Here is a 19053-nt window from a genome sequence, read left to right as displayed (position 1 = left end):
TGGGATTCCGACTAATTTCAGGCTCTTCTTAAAATAATGGCCACTAAGCGAAGGCTTGTGTGCTTGTGTGCATCACCCCTCCCCCCCCCACACACACGCGCACACACACACACACACACACACACACACACACACACACACACACACACACACACACACACACACACACACACACAAACACACACACTATCCGGAAGTCCCTTTCCCAGAGGCAATAGGAAAGTACTAGAACTGCACAACAACAGCACCCTTGGGGCAGAGAGTGAACTCTCTCTTTCCCTCTCTCTCCTTCCTCTCGGCATCCGTCTATGTTTTTGGGCACAGGGAGGCTCGCCTAATTAGACTGGGGGACTGAAAGGGGAAGGGGGGAGGTGGAAGTGCGGGGGAGAGTTGGGTGTGCGTGGGGGCGGAAGGGGGAGGGCAATGTTTCGGGGAAAAAAGGGGGACAGGGGTTGGCCTGCTTCACAGAACCTCTGGCCTCTCCCTTCTTTCGGAGAGCGATGTAAACAATAACAGTGGCAGGGCTGAAAGGACACAGGTGTCAACCATTGTGCAGGCATGAATAGGGGTGTGGAGGGGGAAGCAGGGAGGCCAGGGGCCCACGCGGATCAGTGGCCCTCAGAAGCTCCGGCATGTATTCACCAGCGCCGACTCCACCGCCTGATATTCCACACGCTCCATCTCATCTCTTTGCTCATTACCACAACTTATATTTGTTTTTGCCAGGGCTGCATAATTGTATTTTGTTTAAAAGGATTGTCTGATAACTGTTTCCAGGCTAATGATTGGAACCAAAGTTCATCTGAAAGCGATGCCGAGAAAAAAACAATTGATTGTGATACTTCCTGTGGACTGTGGCTCTGTTAATTACTTTCCTAGTGGACAGAATGACTAAAGGAACGTATTAAGAATCTAGTAGTTTCCATGAGAAATTGGATTTAAAAAGGCTTTTGTATTTATTTTTAAATAAACTCTTCACATGTATTTGTCTCTGTGCACTAATTATAAATGTTTTAAAGATTATTTTCCGTTTTTTGAAACGAGGATGAAAGTAGAACCCCGTCCAACTTTATTTTTTATGCTTGTTTGCTTTCAAACATTTCTCATGTGAAGTGTTTGCCCACTCATTATACCATACTTTTAGCCAAAAATCAAAGCTCTGTCTTGGTCTCACCTGAATACATTGAAATTGGTCAGCTGTACTCTGACATCACTCCACGTGTGGATTTTAAAATGGCTACCGGTTTCCTTCTCCATCAGGTTCGAGTATTAGTTTTTACCGAATGTTCTTATATTGATGGTTTTGTCCAGTTCTGGTGGCCTCTTCATGGATACTGCTGTGTCTCATTTTCGCTCTTACTCTTTAGATGTGTCATGGTGCAAGAACCAGACAGTATCTGCATGGTGTGAAGCAGTTCCCACAGCTCGTTCAAAAGTAGAAAAGCACAAAAACTTACAAAAACGTACATAAGAACGTCAGTGAGACTTCATTGTTGGCAAGTACCCATAACATCAGTCAAAATTGTCACCTTTCTTTCACATATGGTAAACCCTCCATACTCAACTATGTGTGTCTTTGAGCAACCCAGAAAAAAAAACACAAGGGCACAACTGGTGCAGCTGGGAAACAGCTCAGATGGACTAAGTGTGTGGGGTTGAGCGTGATCTTGTCCCAGCGAATGGTACGAGTGCTGCAGGGTGTGCCTCTACCCTCTCTGGCTCCACGCTCCACTCTCTGCTGAAGCTAGCTGAGGGTGAGGGGATTTATTACCCAGCATTAGAAGCACTAATCTTTTGCAGGTGTTACTGGCTGACATCCCAGGCAGACCCTGCTGCCTTCCCCGGGAGGCCCCGCCATGTGTGTGTGTGTGGCGTATGGGTACAGGGGAGAGGGAAAGGGCAGAGAAAAGAGGGATAGAGGGAAAGGAAGATGGGGAAAGAAAGAGAAAAAAGGAGACAAGAGAAGAGACAGATGGAGAGATGGAGAAGAGAGGGAAACAGAGAAAAAGACTGGAAAAGATAGACTGCAAAAGGGAAAGGATGAGAGAGGAGGAAAAACACGAAGAGAGATGGAAAAGAGAAAGAGAGAGAGAGAGAGGAAATTGTGTATGAATGCTTTTTATTTCCTACCAGGACTGCAGTGCAGATGTGGTCACAACATTCAACAACAGATTTGTAGTTTTTAATTGTCCCCTTTTCAGGGAATTCAGTTGAGAGCCAACATGCAATAGTACATCTCCAGAAATGCCAGTCCATGCCCCATGTCCCTATAAGGTAACTGCATGGTGAATAACAGCTTTGTGTTATTCTTGATTTTGGATCATCTGTTGGTGGTGCACATACAGCTACTGTTAAATACATGTTTGTTCAAGAGAAATATTTCAATATTTGGTGTAGGAAGTAAAATGGCCATATGCCAATATGGCCCATCTACATGTATAATTAATATATGTAAAACGCACACTAAACAAAATGCTAATTTGTACATCTGTATGGGAGTTCAAGACCTGTGTGTCATTAATCTAAGGAACAATTTATAAAGAGCCATTCTGAAGTAGAGGGCTTTTCAAGGTGACCAGAAACTACGGAAACACTACCATCTTGAGGATACATAGAGTCATTACTAGGTCCACTGAGATGCAGGGAGAGAATTTCGCCAGCTTTATTGATATACATAGACATGAACAACCAGTTAGCCTCAGCAATAATGAGCATTAAGTTACATTGCATTCAATTCAAGTTAGGTAACTAAGCCTGAATATAAACTGTTAAACAAACATTTAGAAATTATTTGGAATATTCGTAGACACTCATGGGTTGAACAAATGTGTGTGGCAGGACAGATTAAATGGCGGAACTGAAAATCCATATTTCTGTCAAATACAACTCAATGGAGGTCCACATGTTCTTGGGGTTCTATTTGACCCAGCCTGGCCTTATCTACCCAAGTGATACCATTTTAGTCTCTTCCACCAATGGCACACAATGAAAAGGTAAGATTTTTGTGAATATTTTGAGTGTAAGACCAAGAAGATAAACAGCAAAGACATAGCCTTTTTCATAGCCTGTTTTGCTCATATTCACTAAGGGTCCCAATAATTGTGGAGGGCACTGTATGTACAACATGCTTCCATGAGCCCCATTTTTAGGCTTCCCAGCCTCCCTAATCAGTGTATCCACAGCAATGTTCAGTCTCCATACTGCGGCATTAGTCTTGCTTCCCTACAGACCCACCCTTTGCTGGAATTCAGTGTAAACCAGAAGATCCATCTTCTCCTTTATTTGTCAGTAGGAGTGCCATACCAGAGCCAAGCCATGTACTGTACATAGTCCATGTCATGGAGCTCTTTTCAGAGTGAAGAATGAATATCGTCTTTCTTACCAACTGTAGCTGATTTCATTATCCAGATGATTATGAAGGGAAATGAGCAGGGACACACAGACAGCGTCACACACACTGTCTCACACTGGTCTTAACAGCGAATGAAGATGTTCTGCATAGATATCTCTGCAGGTCATCTCAAGATAGATGGCTTTCATGAGGGGTATGAATTCTTTCTGAATACCATAATGGCTGCATAACTTTCAAAATCCCCCCCTCTTGCCCTTGCTATCAAAAGCCTGCTTCTAATCAATCAAGTTAATGTGTAGCAGACATTCTACCGTAACAATTGTTCCTCAATAACACGCCACTCTTCTGCATCTACAGACGATAGAACAAAGGTTGTGTTCAAATTAATACAATGCTGAGCAAAGTTCAAGGAGGACTTTTAGAACCTTGAGTAACCCTGACTGTTGTCACAGTCTTTAGGTTTTTAAGTGGAATATCCATGTGCTCTTTGGCATGGAGCCTGAAATAACTTGTCCGAATGCATCTCTTTGTGGAGTCTGGAGTTGAATAGATGTTACTGTCAAATGGGAGGAATCCATGTTTCCTCAATTATTTATGCTTCATATAACCCCAGTAGCCTGAACTCAAGAGGTTATATTATGTTTCATGAACAGCTATTAGAACTCAGCCATGATACTACTGACTCTGCCATGCAGGCAAGAGACAACAGATTTGTTTTACTGCCTAGTAATACAATGCAATATCTGAGACAACTGACATGCACACGTGCTGAGAGTAAAAAGTAAAAACTGTGGCGATGTTAAAATGTCACCCACTCAGTGCTGAAACCACTGCTGCAAAGATATATTCATCTATATCAAAGATACATGCCCTAAATTTCCCTCAGGATAAATACAGTATCGATCTATCTTTCTCATCTACCTAATACAACAAACGTTTCAACCTTTGCCTCATATTAAAAACAATTTCCACAATCTGCACATGAAAGAAGGAAGTATCCAAATCCCAGCAGGCCATAACGACAGGGTTACACTTCTCAAGCAGACATTTACTGAAGTAACAACACAAGCGATGTGATCATCCACCAATAAACAAAAGTCATTTTTGCAGTCATAAAAGGGATCAGTGCAAGCCCAAGAGAAGAAATGCGTGCTCTGCGATTACGTAAGGGGGCAAACCAGTTCAGCTACCCTTGGTTAACATGAATGGACAGTGTTTTACAGGTTTTACATTCACTGCACGGCAGAACAGCATCTCACTTTCTCACTGGGAGTAAGATAATTACAGTTTAAAGCACGGACAAAATATAAGCTTGTACACACCTATGAAGAGCAATTGCATAGGCAATGTGTAGAACATAAAAAAACACATTATTTACAATGCACCAGCAGTGTTAATGTGACAACAAAATTAAGCAATAAAGAACATTATTCAAGCACCACTTATTATGTTTCAGAAGAAAAAAGGATCTGTTTGGAATGTAGTAACATCATGATGAAAGGCCTTTGATAGTACTATAGCAACCCCTATCCTCAAAAGGAGAACTGCACTGTTCATGGCTATTCACATTAAGCTCAGACATGGAGGAGGGATTGAAATACAGAGCTAAACTATAATATTTATGGGGGGGGGAAATTGTTCTAAAGAAGAATTCTACAAAAACCTATGCGAGATTTCATTTCCTGCTGTCCACATAGGGCTCTAGAAATCCTCTCCTTCTTTATGGTTCGTAATTGTAAAGCCCTTGGATCACCATGTTCCTATAGGACGGAAACCAGTCTTTGATGAGGCTGGTGTAGTAGGTGTACCAGGGGTAGAAGGCCTCTGGCTGTCGAGTGGCTCCAGCCTTGATGATCTGCCAGGCTGCCTCGCTCGCTGGATACGCTGTCATGTTGGTATACCCCCTGTAATCAAACCAAAGTACTCAATTAGCAAAATACAAATCTGGCCTAAATCAGTCAGACCCATTTAGGCAACTTCAGGTTGTTATATTACCTTAGAAATATTTGCCAACCAAAAAGTTGAAACTAACATGTCAATTTTATGTGGGATAACATAACATATGTGTTGGGAGGTACCGTATTCTAATAATGACCTGAGCATGTTTGGTAACTTTGAAACAGCCAACCTGACTTTCTCCATTGCGGAATCAGTGTCAATTAACCCTAGAATGCAGATGCTGACTGTCACATTGCTTTTCTTCATTGCCAGTTCATGTTGCATCGTCCCAAAGAAGCCATTCAGGGCAAACTTGGTGGCAGTGTAGGGACCAACAAATGGTGTGCACATCTTTCCTGTAAAACAATCAAAGCTGTAATGATGTAATCTTTTAATGTTCTAAGGCTAAAAGAAGATGATTGCCTGAAATCACTTAAATGTAATCAAACAATGCTATCTTTAATTAGAAATTATAGATAACTGCATACGTATGTGTACCAGAGTAAATCACCCAGATCAACCACTACTTTTCCATGGTTAGCCAACAATAGCAATCGGGTGCTATGACAGACTACAGGCATACTGACACATCCATTAACATCCAATTTCATACAATGTATTTTGACGACTGATGCATTTTCAATGAGTTTGACTCACCAAGCAGAGACGACACTACTATTATCGAACCTTTGCTTTGCTCAAGAGTTGGGATGGCTTTCCATGCCATCTGCAGGTAGCTCAAGAAATTGACCTTTCAGAGAGAGACCACATTAGTATCACAACATAATACCTCATTCAAACATATAAATAATCAATTTCGTAGGATGCTAATTTCCACTAAGAAAGACATTTGATTGAAAAAAGTCTAGCCATCTACAACTATTCATATATACTGTATATTAGCATCAAACCTTGTTACAACCAAAGCAGGCCTATTTACACACATATCAAACACAGACAAACTAAACAGAGATAAAGTGAAATAATATACCTGCATTAGCCACCTAGTGTGCTCAACATCTCCATCCCAGATGGCAAAGGGACTGGGCCCAATGTGGTTCAGCACAAGGTAATCTAATCCTCCAAGATGCTCTTCAGCAAACCTCACAACCTTCTCTGGGTCAGACGGTACTGACATGTCAGCTGGAATGTACATGGCTTTCTGAGCCCCCATAGCCATGCATTTTTGTACCACCTGATACAAGTGAACACAAATAAATCAAAACAATGAAAAACTTAGGGTTACATTTGGATCATGGAGGTATAATAAAGGTTTGGAATGATGACAGTGCTGTGTTACACATTCACTATACTGTAATAAAAATCATACTGAAAATAACAAATAATAATAAATAAAATAAAGTCAATTTATATCTAAGACTAGACTACACCACTTGTTTGTAATTGTAAGTTAAACAATAGCAATAGCCTTATGTTTCAAAAAGTGTGAGTATGTTGATAATTAAATTTAGCCAACAAGAATAGGAACTTAATAGGAAGAATAGGACTTAACCAATGCAAGTTATATCATATATACAGTATATGTTCAACAGATAAGCAAAGAGCAAAGAATGATCACAGCTCTGAGTCCACTGACCTCCTCCAGAACGTTACTTCTCCTTGCAGTGATAACAATCTGGGCGCCAGCTTTGGCAAGGTGGTATGCGATCTGCTCTCCAATGCCAGTGCTGGCCCCAGTCAACAGGACCCGAGCGCCCTTTAAAGACTCTAAAACAGGCCAGATAATTTGGTTCAGTGAAGTAAATCCTCATGGCAGACAGCTAGAATATTCACGTTCTACTTCAATCTGAATTCTCACAGCTTTTCAAGCTTTGCTTTAGGTTGTCTGTGACAATAATATTAAGCTGGTGGTGGCCAGGTATCAGTACGACAATAAAAGTGGATCATCGCACAGAACCTGATTTTTTATTTTTAACAATTAAATGTTTATTAAGCGCAGGGCTTTGGTGTTAATGAATAGCCTATTGTGTTCACAGATTAGGGCCATAACTGGGTCAAATTCATTTGACACGTCTTCCCTTGTGAGCATCAACTGAGATGTCTTCCCATGTGATCATCAAGTATGGTGTATTACACTGGCCTCTGTAAAGAGACGCTTTGTCATACTGATACCCACATACGCCTACATTCATTTTCTAATTGATGTCAAAAAAGCAGTAATAAAAACGAGATACAGTGTGGTGATTAAATGTTGTTTCCCCTGCAAACACTTAGGGCCAAGGTTTACAAAGAAGTGTTTGGATAAAATCATCTGCCACATAACTAAATGTAAAGCTACTCAATTTCCTTCTCAAAAGAGTGCAGGAAAATAAGCACGCTGGCAGCATTGTACTAGGCAGTTTCTTTAACCAGTCAATCTGTCATGGTTCCTTTTTTCATAATCATTACGCTTGAACAAGCCTCTCGCGTGTTGGTCAAATAATTAAGGCAAACCGTTCCACACTCTCTCTCTCTCACACACACACACACACACACACACACACACTGTGACACACACACACACACACGACATTCATAATCATATAACAAAAAACGAACATCCTGGGAATTGTCTCCGCCCTGCATAGTTCGTAAATTCGCATGACACGAAACTCGATTGGTCTGCAACAGCCAACAACTCTGTGTGACAGCGCGAGACGCACCAGGTCCCAATCATGGTTGCATCTGTCACCTTAACGACTAAAGCGGGTTTACACGAGTTGTCTGAAGTTGATCATCATTGAAAACAAAGTGTGAAAGAAAGTATTAAAGCCTATACTCACCTATGTTGAAGGTTGGTTCACTCATGTGCAGTGCAAGTAGGGCCGCAGCTATACTACCCAATGCGAAAAGTTTTAGAAAAAGCCTCATTTTCGAGTTTGATTAATCGCAGTCTTGGATTTCGGAGGAAAAACTTGAAGCCAACTCTATCTTAACACAAAATCTAACAGATGTCTTTACATTTGGAAAAGACGAGCAATAACCAGCTTTTACCCTTAACACAGGCTAGACTGTTTTTAATTACGCAACTTTAGCTCTGAAAGGGTTAACGTTCGTGAAGTGGGAAGCTGGCAGGCATGCCCGAAAGGATTGTGAACCTACTGTTGCAGATAAGTCTTATTATGCCATTGAACTTTAAGCAGGCGGAGTCTAGTCAGGGATCTTTTTATGAATTCTTAGAACGTCTTATTCATGGTATATGTTACAAATAGCCTACTATGTTGGATCTTTGCGTAGACCACGTGTGTCATCATTTTTTTAATGTAAAAAATACAGACCAGTAACAAACAGCAAAGACCCAATTCTGAAGAAACTAAAAATATGTTTACCCATGTAAACGCCTGTACAAATTTCTGAGAGATAAACAAGAAACATACAGTTAAAATAAATGCTGGGAAATGACAAACATTTCAAAATACTTTTGACAACAAATATTTTATACACCTAGCCAGTGCTTAATTTGTAAATAACACCCCTTAACACGGAGCGGGTACTGTTCCGCCGGTCAGGGCAGAGAAAAAAAGTCACAGTGCTAGGTTTGTGAACCCTTAAGAATGTTCTGTATGTCTTTGACCTAAAATGTGATCACATCTTCAACTACGTCCTCAAACATGATAAAGTGGACCCAGTTCAACAAAAAAACACACACAAAATATTTATTGAGCAAAATGATCTAACAGCTGTGTTGGAAAAACTACATATTAGTTTAGAAGACATTCCTAACATACATACCATACATATCTAAACTCATTTTATTAGTCTTTGTCAGATGCATCCTTAAGCTTTAAATATACTTCTAGGACTCCGGAACATGTCAATTGATGGGCTGGCCAACCTTTCCCAGGCCTTCTGTGTCCTTTTTGTACTCACTAATACGCTGCATTTGAACCACCCTAAGTCCACGAAGCACACGTTCCTCTTCACCCAGCAGGTGATGCTTAAAGTCCACGAAGCACACGTTCCTCTCATTCAGCAGGTGATGCCTACTTGGGCAAACGCAAGCTGGCAACGAACATTCAGACGTGGAAAAATCAGCTTTCGAGTAGTTCATCTGCTAACTGGTTGCACTTTATGAAGATTTTTTTTTGTTTTCTAGAAGTTTTTGTATTGCCGTTCTTGCTGAACATTGTAAAAAGTGTGTAAGACAATTCATAATGTTCCTCGAAGTGAATTACAAAAACTTAATTTTGTTACTTTTATTTCCTTTTTTTACTTTTTTAGTGTTATCAGTTAAAGGAATGATACAAAAAACTATAGAAATAACATCACTAGAAATAAATATTGTTCACCCTTTCAAGATATTAATTGGACAATAGGGAAATAAATTAATATTACAAGTGATTTTTTTTTTTGTTGAACTTATTGTTTATTGATCCAAGACAGTCATCACAAGACAATCAAAAGAGAAGAGTTACTGTTACATTAACATCCATTTCATACACAGCAAATGGAAAACTCCTCAGAAAATATATCCTAACATATAACACAAAAGAAAAACACATATGACACAAAAGAAAAAGAAAGACAAAACATTTGTTTCTTTAAAATAAATACAAATTCAGTGGGAAAACAAGAGGGGGGGAGGGGGGGGGGACGGGGACGGGACACACTTGCTCTCTCTCAAAACATTATGAACATGGCAGGGCTCCATCTCTTCAAAAATGTATCTCTCTGGAGCCTCAAGTTAAATGTTATTTCCTCCATTCTATAGAGTTGCCATACACGCTTTATCCAAGATTGACATGTTGGGACGGTAGGCTTCAGCCAATTGACAGTGATTTCTTTAGTTGCTGCTGCCAGGAGGATTTGCAAAAGGTAGATAATGTCTCTGCGTTCAAAACCCTCAGGGATAACACCCAGTAAAGCAGTTAATGGATCCTGTGGTATACGTACTTTAAAAATATCGTACAGAGCTAGGTAGATATCATCCCAATATTTCTTCAGTTTCTTACAGGACCAGAAGGTGTGTATGAAATTTGAGTCTGTTTCCCAACAATTCCTCCAACAGCCACTGGTGGCTGATGTTCCACTTCTCCCTGTTATGTGTGGTGTCCTAAAGAATCTAACTACCATTTTCCATTTAAATTCTCTCCAACTGTTGGAGGAAGAAACCCTATGCGCCTCAGAACAAATTTCCTCCCATGTTTCTTGTGAGATATCCTGTTGAAGCTCACTTTCCCATTTCGTTTTGATATATAGTGTGTTATGTGCGTCCATAGTAATCAGATTATTGTAAAGACAAGAAATAGTTTTTTCACACAAAATACCGCGTTGTACTCTAATAAAATACTGTTCTATTGGAGATGGTGATCTAATTTTATTAATTTCCCCATGCTGAACAAAGAAATGCCTAATTTGGAGAAACCTGAAAAAATCAGTATTTGGAAGTCCAAATTCTTCTTTAATCTGGGTGAATGACTTAATGTTATTTGAATGGACTAGCTGGTGAGTATAAATAAGACCATATCTAGCCCAGTTTTTAAAGCCAGCATCTAGATGCAGCGGTGTAAAATTGGGAATGGATTTGATTGTAGTTAGGGTTGATAAGGGGTTAGGTAGTTTGTGCCTTTTCTGTATTTCTTTCCAAATATTAGCTGTACTTTTTGTCCATATGCTTGCCTCACATGATTTCAGAGATATGTTTGAGAATGGTAACTGTTCAAGAATATGTTCACATTGTGTTTTTTCTATATCTAACCATCTAGTTGAGGTATCATTAGTGATCCAGGCAACCATAGGCTTAAGTTGTGAAGCCCAGAAGTATAGTTTGAGGTTAGGTAAAGCAAGCCCACCATCAGATTTAGGGAGCTGTAGAGTTTTGAGTCGTATTCTGGGCCTCCTACCTTGCCAAATAAACCGGGATATCAAGCGATCCAGCATACAAAATATTTCTTTTGGTATGGGAATAGGGAGCATCTGAAATGGGTACAGTAGTCTAGGAAGAACATTCATACGGATAGATTCTATTCGACCTAACAGGGACAAGGGAAGGGAGGACCAACGGGCCAGATCCTGTGTGATTTTATTAATTAATTTGTCATAATTTGCACTAAACAATTTATCCAACACTGGTGTTATAAAAATACCAAGGTATTTAATGCCCTCCGACGGCCAGCGAAATTCACTGTGATCTTTTATTTGTTTTGAAATAAGACTGTTAATATCCAGTGCCTCTGTTTTATTAATATTTATTTTATAGCCTGAGTAGTACCCAAATTGTTTTACGCTTGTTTTTAACGCTGGTATGGAACCTGAAGGATTTGACAAGTACAAGAGTACATCATCTGCATACAATGAAATTTTGTGTTCATTTTCTCCTATTGTCACTCCAGCTATGTTCAAATTATCTCTGATCATTTGGGCGAGTGGCTCAATGCAAATGGCAAAAAGCGCTGGTGATAAGGGGCAGCCCTGGCGCGTACCCCTTTCAAGATTAAAAGGTGCAGATAAGTGACCGTTGACTCTTATTGCAGCCCTGGGCTCTGAGTATAGAATACGGATCCATGAAATGAAATTATCACCCAGTCCAAATCGTGCCAAGGCTTGGAATAAATATTTCCATGACACACGGTCAAAAGCTTTTTCTACAAGTGATTTTGAACTTGGAATTTAGTGCATTGAACTTAATGCTTTAAGTGTTATCACTTTGCAAAGCAGTTGATATTGCAATAGATGGAATGGAAGTTAAATGTACTCAAGTTTTCATTAGACATTACTTGATGTTTTTAAGGCAACCACTTTATCAATTTGTTTGAGTAAACTCAACTTATCAGGGCTTACAGTGAATTAAGTGCATCTAACTTAATGTTTTAAATGTAATCAGTATGCAAATCAGTTGCTATTGCAATAGATTTTAAGTAAAATATACTCAAGTTTTCATTAGACATTACTTGATGTTTTTAAGGCAACCACTTTCCTCATTTTTTTTTTTAGTAAACTTAATTTATCGGGTAGAAATCTAGTTTGGTTTACTAAAGCAACTTATAAAATTTAGTTCAATCTACTTTGTAAAAAAATATGAAATTGATGATGCAGCCTACTTGATAAAAAAGTATAACAAAATATGATACTAAAAACTCACACGCCAGCAAAAAAATAGTTATTTCCCTCTACTAAGGGAAAAGTGCAAGGAATGTCACCTTTGGTTTTGTATACAAACTCTACATCAGTCAGACACCTGCCTTCCAGAGCTAGAGTCCAGGTGAGGGTATTGTACCAAGCAGGATAACTCAGTTAGCCAGGTAACATCTAAAATAGCATGCAACAACTTCTCTGACCATTTGTTAATAAATAGGATTGATCAATTTTGGACATGCACTACACAATGGTCAAGTGTGTGGTGGTGGCTCCCTGACGATTGCATTGCCTGGGTATGCCTTGACAGTGGTCAGGATGGAAGAAAAAAGAGTCTGGTCTGGTCAAAGAGGGTCCAATGTGTTCAGTGGAGAAGCGATGGTAAAATATAAATTAAAAAATCATTAATTTGTTGAACTACCAACTACTGCAAATTGTGGGTAAAAAAAATACTAGTTTATGACATGGTAGTTCACTTGTATGCGAAAAGCAAGCAGGCTAAGAAATAACAAACTATTATCGGCACCCTGTTGATCCGCAAAAATTACTTTGCCTTGCTTATTTCTGTCTGTGTTTTTATATGTTGAGGTTTTCAAAATAGTTTCCACAATTTACAGAGTGACAGATAAAGTAGGCTACTAGAAATGTACATCTTACACACCCTATTATGATGCTAAGCCAGTTACTGTAATGAGCCTTTGACTTTGATGCAACAGTAGAATAACTGTTTAATAATTGAAGACCTATAAACTCAGATAATCTTTTTACGGTTGTGGATGAGATTCACACAAAATAAACAGAATTACAGAGGTGGTAATGTGAAAAAAGTCATTAAGTTCAGTAAAGCCCCCTGCAACCATATATTCAGAAAGGACTCCAAGTGTAGGCCATAGCCAAGGTTACTCTACAAATATCTGCAACATTGTTTTGCTTAATCTCTGTGTCTGAGACCAATAAGAGAGATCACTTCTTTATCAGTAACCAAATGGGGCATAAACATTAAAGTATGTGGCAGCATTGTTGAAAATTATTTCTTTACTTAGGACGTATGACGAATCTGCTGCAATCGTTGTTCAGATAGCTGTCAAATAGCACCCTTACTTCACTAGCTCTGCTCCTGTGCACTCATGTCCTTGTCGGTGAATGGGGGCTGGCTGAGACTGGTCCAGTGATTCCGTAGCAGTTGTTGCTGTGTTTATCAGAATCTGTAACCCTAGCTTAGTTTAACTTTGCTGTATAATGGCGGCCAAGATTTTGCCTGTTGTCAAGTAAGTGTACTAGATATGTCTTTTTTTGTGAAGGCAACGTTAACAACGCTAACATGAGTTAGCAAGCTGTCAAGGTGTTCGTAGCTAGCCTATCTATAGCTGTGTATCACATAAAATTGAGCTAAAAAGATAAATAGCGAACGTTATGTTTTATATGACAGAAAGCTGTGTTAACGAGAATATGTATCTAAGTACATTCAGTACATTAATTCCTGCTTTGAAGGCAAGTAAATCGTTCGAGGGAAAATACAACTCACATGTTGTACGTGGGAACAGAAAGCTAGTATTTAGCTAGGGCCAAGATCATAGAGAAAGCTTATGATGCTAGCCATCTAGCATAGGAGAGCAACGTAGCCTACAGAGAGGTGTATTGTCGCTGCTCTAACTGGATAAGATTGAAAAGAAAAGAATAATGCCTAAAATAGGCAAGTACAGCCAGATAGTTGTTCTTCGAGGAAGATGGCAGGGCCATTGAGGTGTGGTTGAAATGTCATAGTTCAGTTATCACAACAGTTGTATAATGTTGCGCAGAAGCACCTAAGGTATTTTCTATACTAAGGATGTACGGGCGTTTTATGCACTATCATCGCAAAACTGACATAATTTATGGTGTGGTTGGTCACAGTGTTACTGTGCGAAAAATAACCATACTATGTATATCTCTCAGGCTTGCTACGAAGTTGACCATTGCAGGAGGAGCGATCTATGTTGCTTACGACTCCGGCCTGCTTGGCGGCAGTGAGGAGGGTTCAGTGGTGCTTGGGAAAGCTAAAGCTGCCATCCCTCCCGCAGTGGACGAATGGGCGAAGTACTTTGGACTGGAGGTAAAAAAAAAAAAAAAAAAGTCATACTGGATATTTTAGTGGGTATAGGAAAAAGTGTTTGCTCTGTTCATAGGAAGAGTGAATTATTTTAAGTATTCTAGTCCATTGATCTTTGGCTATGTCTGTTCCCAAATCCCCCTTACAGTTTGTGAATGTGAAAGAGCCTTCCATATCAAATATAGCTGTATAAAGCCTTGATATTATTCCCTTAACCTCAGGTTTGGCTACGATGATTGAATCCAGAGATGTTATTATTTATCTGATTTGTATATACAGGAAAGATGTGAAAAGGTCTTGTTTATGCAACATCTTAATATTCAAAGCTCCCTTTTTGAGCCACCAATCAAGTGTTTTATCTAAGTGATAGGCTGGGAACAGTTGATTGGCTGCAACTGGGCAGAAATAGACATGGAGACTAAACCCATAGTGTTTCCTAAATTGGGACCACACTTTTAAGGAATGTTATATATTTGAAAATTTGGTAGAGCCAAAATGCCATGCATGTATCCACATCCTAGGAGTCTTACTGCAACAAATAAAGGATAACCTAAGATTGTTTGCTTTCATGTCTGGAATGGAATGCACTGAAATAAATGTAAAACTTGTGGAAGGATGTTCATTTTGATTGTATTGATTCACATGGCTAGTGATAAGGGCATAGTTGACCAGCGGGTAAGGTCCTGTTTTGTGCCTTCCAGAAGTGGAGTAAAATTGACCTTTAATAGTTGAGAGTGAGTCTTATTAACAGACACACCTAAGATATCTAAACTCATTATTTTAAATGGCAGGGAATGAGAAGAGATTTGACTGGCGGCTGTAGTAATGGTTAACAGGTCACTTTTACCAAGGTTGAGTTTATTGCCAGAGAATCTAATGAGTTCTTCAAGATTATTCAGAAAAAGTGGGGCTGATGAGAGAGGAGATATAGAGAAGGACATGCAATGTGTTCCTGGTTTGCTGTAAAGACCCCCTATATATATATATACAAATTGCTGCACAAGGATGCTAGGGTCTCCATTACTAATGTAGAGAGCAATGGAGATAGAGGCCACCCCTGTCTAGTTCCACAGTGATGAGGACAATATGGTGAATATGTGTCATTCGTTGTAATTGATGCTGAAGGAGAGGTATACAACAATCTGAGCCATGAAATAAAGATGGAGGTGTTGATTTCCATGCTATTTCTACCAGACTAACCAGCCTCATTTCTCCCTGGTTTGCAGTTGCCTACCCCACCTAAAATAGAACTCTCTCCACTTGAAGCCTGGAACTCTGGTAAGTGTTTCTCACACTTGGTCATTCTTTCCGTTGATATACCATTCCATGCGCTGTGTGCATTTGACAATTACTCTCTACTTCTTCTTTCTCTGTAGGAGTGCAGAAGTCTATTAATGCGCTGTCTGTCGCTCCAACCAGAGCGGGCGAATACACCGGCCAAGGCTTACAGTACTTAAAAAACCTCACCAAGTGAAGAATGTTTTTCTCACCAACACTCAGTTATCCAATTATGTTGCTATTGGACACGAGCTTCAAATTGAGTTACATGACACAAGCTTCAAATTGAGTTATATGTCCCCCTTTCATTCAAGATGGGGTGCAAGTGGCTTAGTTATAATTGAATTCATTGGATACTTCTGTACTGGGATTTCATAAATGCAAACTTCTCTACAATACATTTATAGTATTTTTGTTCACAATCTGCCTTGTGGAAGACTAAAAAAGACAAAAATGCTAAAGAGCACTAAGTATATGAAGCCGTTGTTTATTTAAATCAATGTGTTTGTCTATCTTCACAGTTTTTATTTATCAGGGAATGTTCAGTGGTGCAGTGTATGTTGCTGTATTCTAACTCGGACTTGGTTATATCTCCCAACCAAAAAACATATTTTTTACAACATCAAAATCAATTCTATTTTGTAAATAACCAGTTAGCTATTTACCAGTTAGTTGTTTTCATGATTAATAAACTTTATCATGTCAGATTTCTAACATGGGTCTTTATTTAAACACTGAAAAACAATCTCGGCCATAGAAATGTCTTGAAGAAAAAAGAAAATGGAGAGAGATCCTCGTCAGTCAGTGGCTGATGGAATAGATGCTAGTGAAATAGCGGTGTTACCATTTGACTTCACTGCTGTTAAAATAGTTTGTTTTGTTATTCGATCATGTTTGATTAAAACCATTTAAATGAATCAATTCATCTTTTTAACCAGCTTTGGATGAAATGGTGCAGTTGAGGTACTTTTTTCAAGGCTCTTGGGAAGGCCATTTAGTAATCTTTCTAGCAGCTCTACAAGTACAGGTTCCTTACAGGTTCTACAGGTACAGCCTGCACGTTGAAGTTCCAAAGTTCATTACATTTTTAGCTGCTTACATACTATTTTCTTTTTTAATATAAAAAAGAAACTCCTGAAGGACTCCCGCTATAACACATATTTGAATGGACAGGACAATGGCTTAATTCTCCATCAGGACAGTTTTTCTGCAACTCTGAAACAACGGAAACAAGAAACCAAGATATTTGTCCGGCAATATAAGTGAACAGTATCATCATACTGTTTGTTCAGATTTGCAACACTAGAGGGCAATATAGGCCCATAGGTCAAGTGTGCACTCCAAAGTGGAAGCAGTATCTAAATGCTGGTGGGATACTGGCCCAATACGCATTCTAGGTCTATGTACTGGCCTATGTCTGTTATAGCAACGGGCAAATATATTTCATCCACATTTACACATTGTGGGGTCACCTGCAAGTCTAGTTGCATTCAAGCCAATGTGTGTAAAAAGTGGCAGTTTCATAACTAGCATTAACCACAAAACAGTATGTCACTGTTTGGATAGTTGCCACTGGACCTTGGTTCAGTGGCCAGACATGCTTATAATACCCATACCCTGTATCACTGGTCTGTCACTCCAGTCGTCAGACTGCCCCTCTGAGCTCTTCGCTCTCTGACACTCACTCAGGCTGGGTGTAGATGCAAGCTGAATTCTATTTAGCTTATTGGTATCATTAGTATCAAAATTACTACTGACTTGGGTGTATGCTAAAGCCGTCCTTGTGGTCTCATTGTTAGGTCAATGTGGAATGTGACTCAGGTCTCTCCATTGTGAGACTTGAAAAGGGCGTAGGAGTGTGAAAATATGTGTGATGGGAAATGGGTTTGTGACACTTTAAGTTGGAGTGTGTCTCATTTTAGAATTACTGAATGACTGATAGTCAGTGTCAGACCGTGTCTTTGTTGAATGAGTATGTTTGATAAAGCACAAGTGTCATATTTACACCGTAGTGAAATAATCAATTTAACAAGAATCGTCTTCCAAGCAGTGTTTTTAGATATTATCATTTTATTGGAAGTGCTCATTGTGACTTTCCTTTTTTTTTACTGCCATGTTTGTGATGAGATGACCTTCCCATTCCTGTAGCAAGAAAGAGGACATAGTCTCAGGTATCTATCTCTGTGAAATATAGCGAATTATTCTTCACTGCCCTCTAGCTGTCTGTTCATTCTGTGCACTGCCCTGGCTCTAAATGGGAAGCAAACCTGGCTCGGACCAAGCCATAAACAATTCGTGCCAATCAACACATAAAAAAATATAATATTTATTGAGATACTTGGCATATCTAATAATAAGTATAATCAACCTATATATACACCAACCTATGACTTGATTAGTATAATCAACCTTTAAGTATAATCAATCTATATATATATATATATTTATAAACTGCTATCAGAAACTTCAGGAGCACAGAAGGTGGGGGTGTAATTTAAATTGCTGTTGAGCTCAAAATATCAACAGCCTTTTGTCAGAATCGCCGACCTCTACCTTTAATTAGGAACGGATTACTGGATATGTTCCCTGATCTAGGGACACTGAGATCTAAGTGAACAAATTAGGAACATTAGGGTCGGTACAGTCTCCTGTGAGGTTGAATGAAACAATCAACACATGAACAAATCAACAGGCGTACAATTATACAAGTGTAATATGAGTAGACATCCCTTGCCCCACTTAAGTAACTTTCACAAGTTAAAGTATACGCACTGACACTGAATTACCGTTGAGACATACTGCAGATTAAATATAATGATGCTCAAACCAGGCATACCCCTTTTTTGGTTTCATATCCTCCAGCACAGATGACATTTGCCAGCAGTCCTCTCACACATGCATTCCTCTTTGTCAATGGTCTTGACATTTACAACCTGTAGATCGTCTGTGGTTTTCTTGTTGTCATGAGTGAAACCCCAACCAGCAACAAAGCACTTTGTTTATTGCTGGGATATTCACCAATTTGCCTTATTTCACATGTTTGGATATCTTCACATTCAGTAGAAGGAAGAGTTACAGAAACATGTTAATATTTCAATATGGGCTTAAGCCTTGAAGAGCTAAAACTTTCTATACTTTCAGTGCCAACCTTTCACATAAGAAATGTTGATGATAAAAACGTTCTTTAATAGCATTATGACATTTCCAGCCAGGGAAGTTTTGAATAATTCAAGCTTGATCTTGCCTTGCACTTTGCCTCTTTTAACATCTCCCTTTATGCGGTGTGTGGCCAAGAACAGTCCTCTCATCACTATGAGTAAAA

General features: G+C 39.3%; 2 protein-coding genes across 2 annotated transcripts; one reads left to right on the top strand and one right to left on the bottom strand.

Moving 5' to 3' along the window:
• Positions 1–5072: 5072 nt before the first annotated feature.
• Positions 5073–8161, bottom strand: hsd11b1la (hydroxysteroid (11-beta) dehydrogenase 1-like a; the record flags this gene model as incomplete). Its single annotated transcript, XM_080833555.1, has 6 exons — positions 5073–5256; positions 5481–5646; positions 5948–6041; positions 6282–6485; positions 6888–7018; positions 8074–8161. The coding sequence occupies 6 exons, from the start codon at positions 8159–8161 to the stop codon at positions 5073–5075; spliced, it is 867 nt and encodes a 288-aa protein (XP_080689681.1).
• A 5311-nt stretch (positions 8162–13472) lies between these two features.
• Positions 13473–16445, top strand: micos13 (mitochondrial contact site and cristae organizing system subunit 13). Its single transcript, XM_080833086.1, has 4 exons — positions 13473–13632; positions 14300–14456; positions 15680–15731; positions 15830–16445. Exons 1-4 carry the CDS (start codon positions 13604–13606, stop codon positions 15925–15927), a joined length of 336 nt encoding a protein of 111 aa, XP_080689212.1. The 5' UTR covers positions 13473–13603; the 3' UTR covers positions 15928–16445.
• The last annotated feature ends 2608 nt before the right edge of the window (positions 16446–19053 follow it).

The sequence above is a fragment of the Sprattus sprattus genome, assembly GCF_963457725.1.
Source record: "Sprattus sprattus genome assembly, chromosome: 2".
NCBI lineage: Eukaryota > Metazoa > Chordata > Actinopteri > Clupeiformes > Clupeidae > Sprattus > Sprattus sprattus.
The sequence above is the reverse complement of the archived record's forward strand: the minus strand, read 5'-3'. Positions and strand labels throughout refer to the sequence as shown.

Excerpts from the sequence above, each read along its gene's own strand:
- micos13 (XM_080833086.1), top strand. The coding sequence starts at position 13,604 with ATGGCGGCCAAGATTTTGCCTGTTGTCAA. Across the intron at positions 13,633-14,299 it reads AAGATTTTGCCTGTTGTCAA|GCTTGCTACGAAGTTGACCA; the intron begins GTAAGTGTACTA and ends TATATCTCTCAG. Across the intron at positions 15,732-15,829 it reads ACTTGAAGCCTGGAACTCTG|GAGTGCAGAAGTCTATTAAT; the intron begins GTAAGTGTTTCT and ends CTTTCTCTGTAG.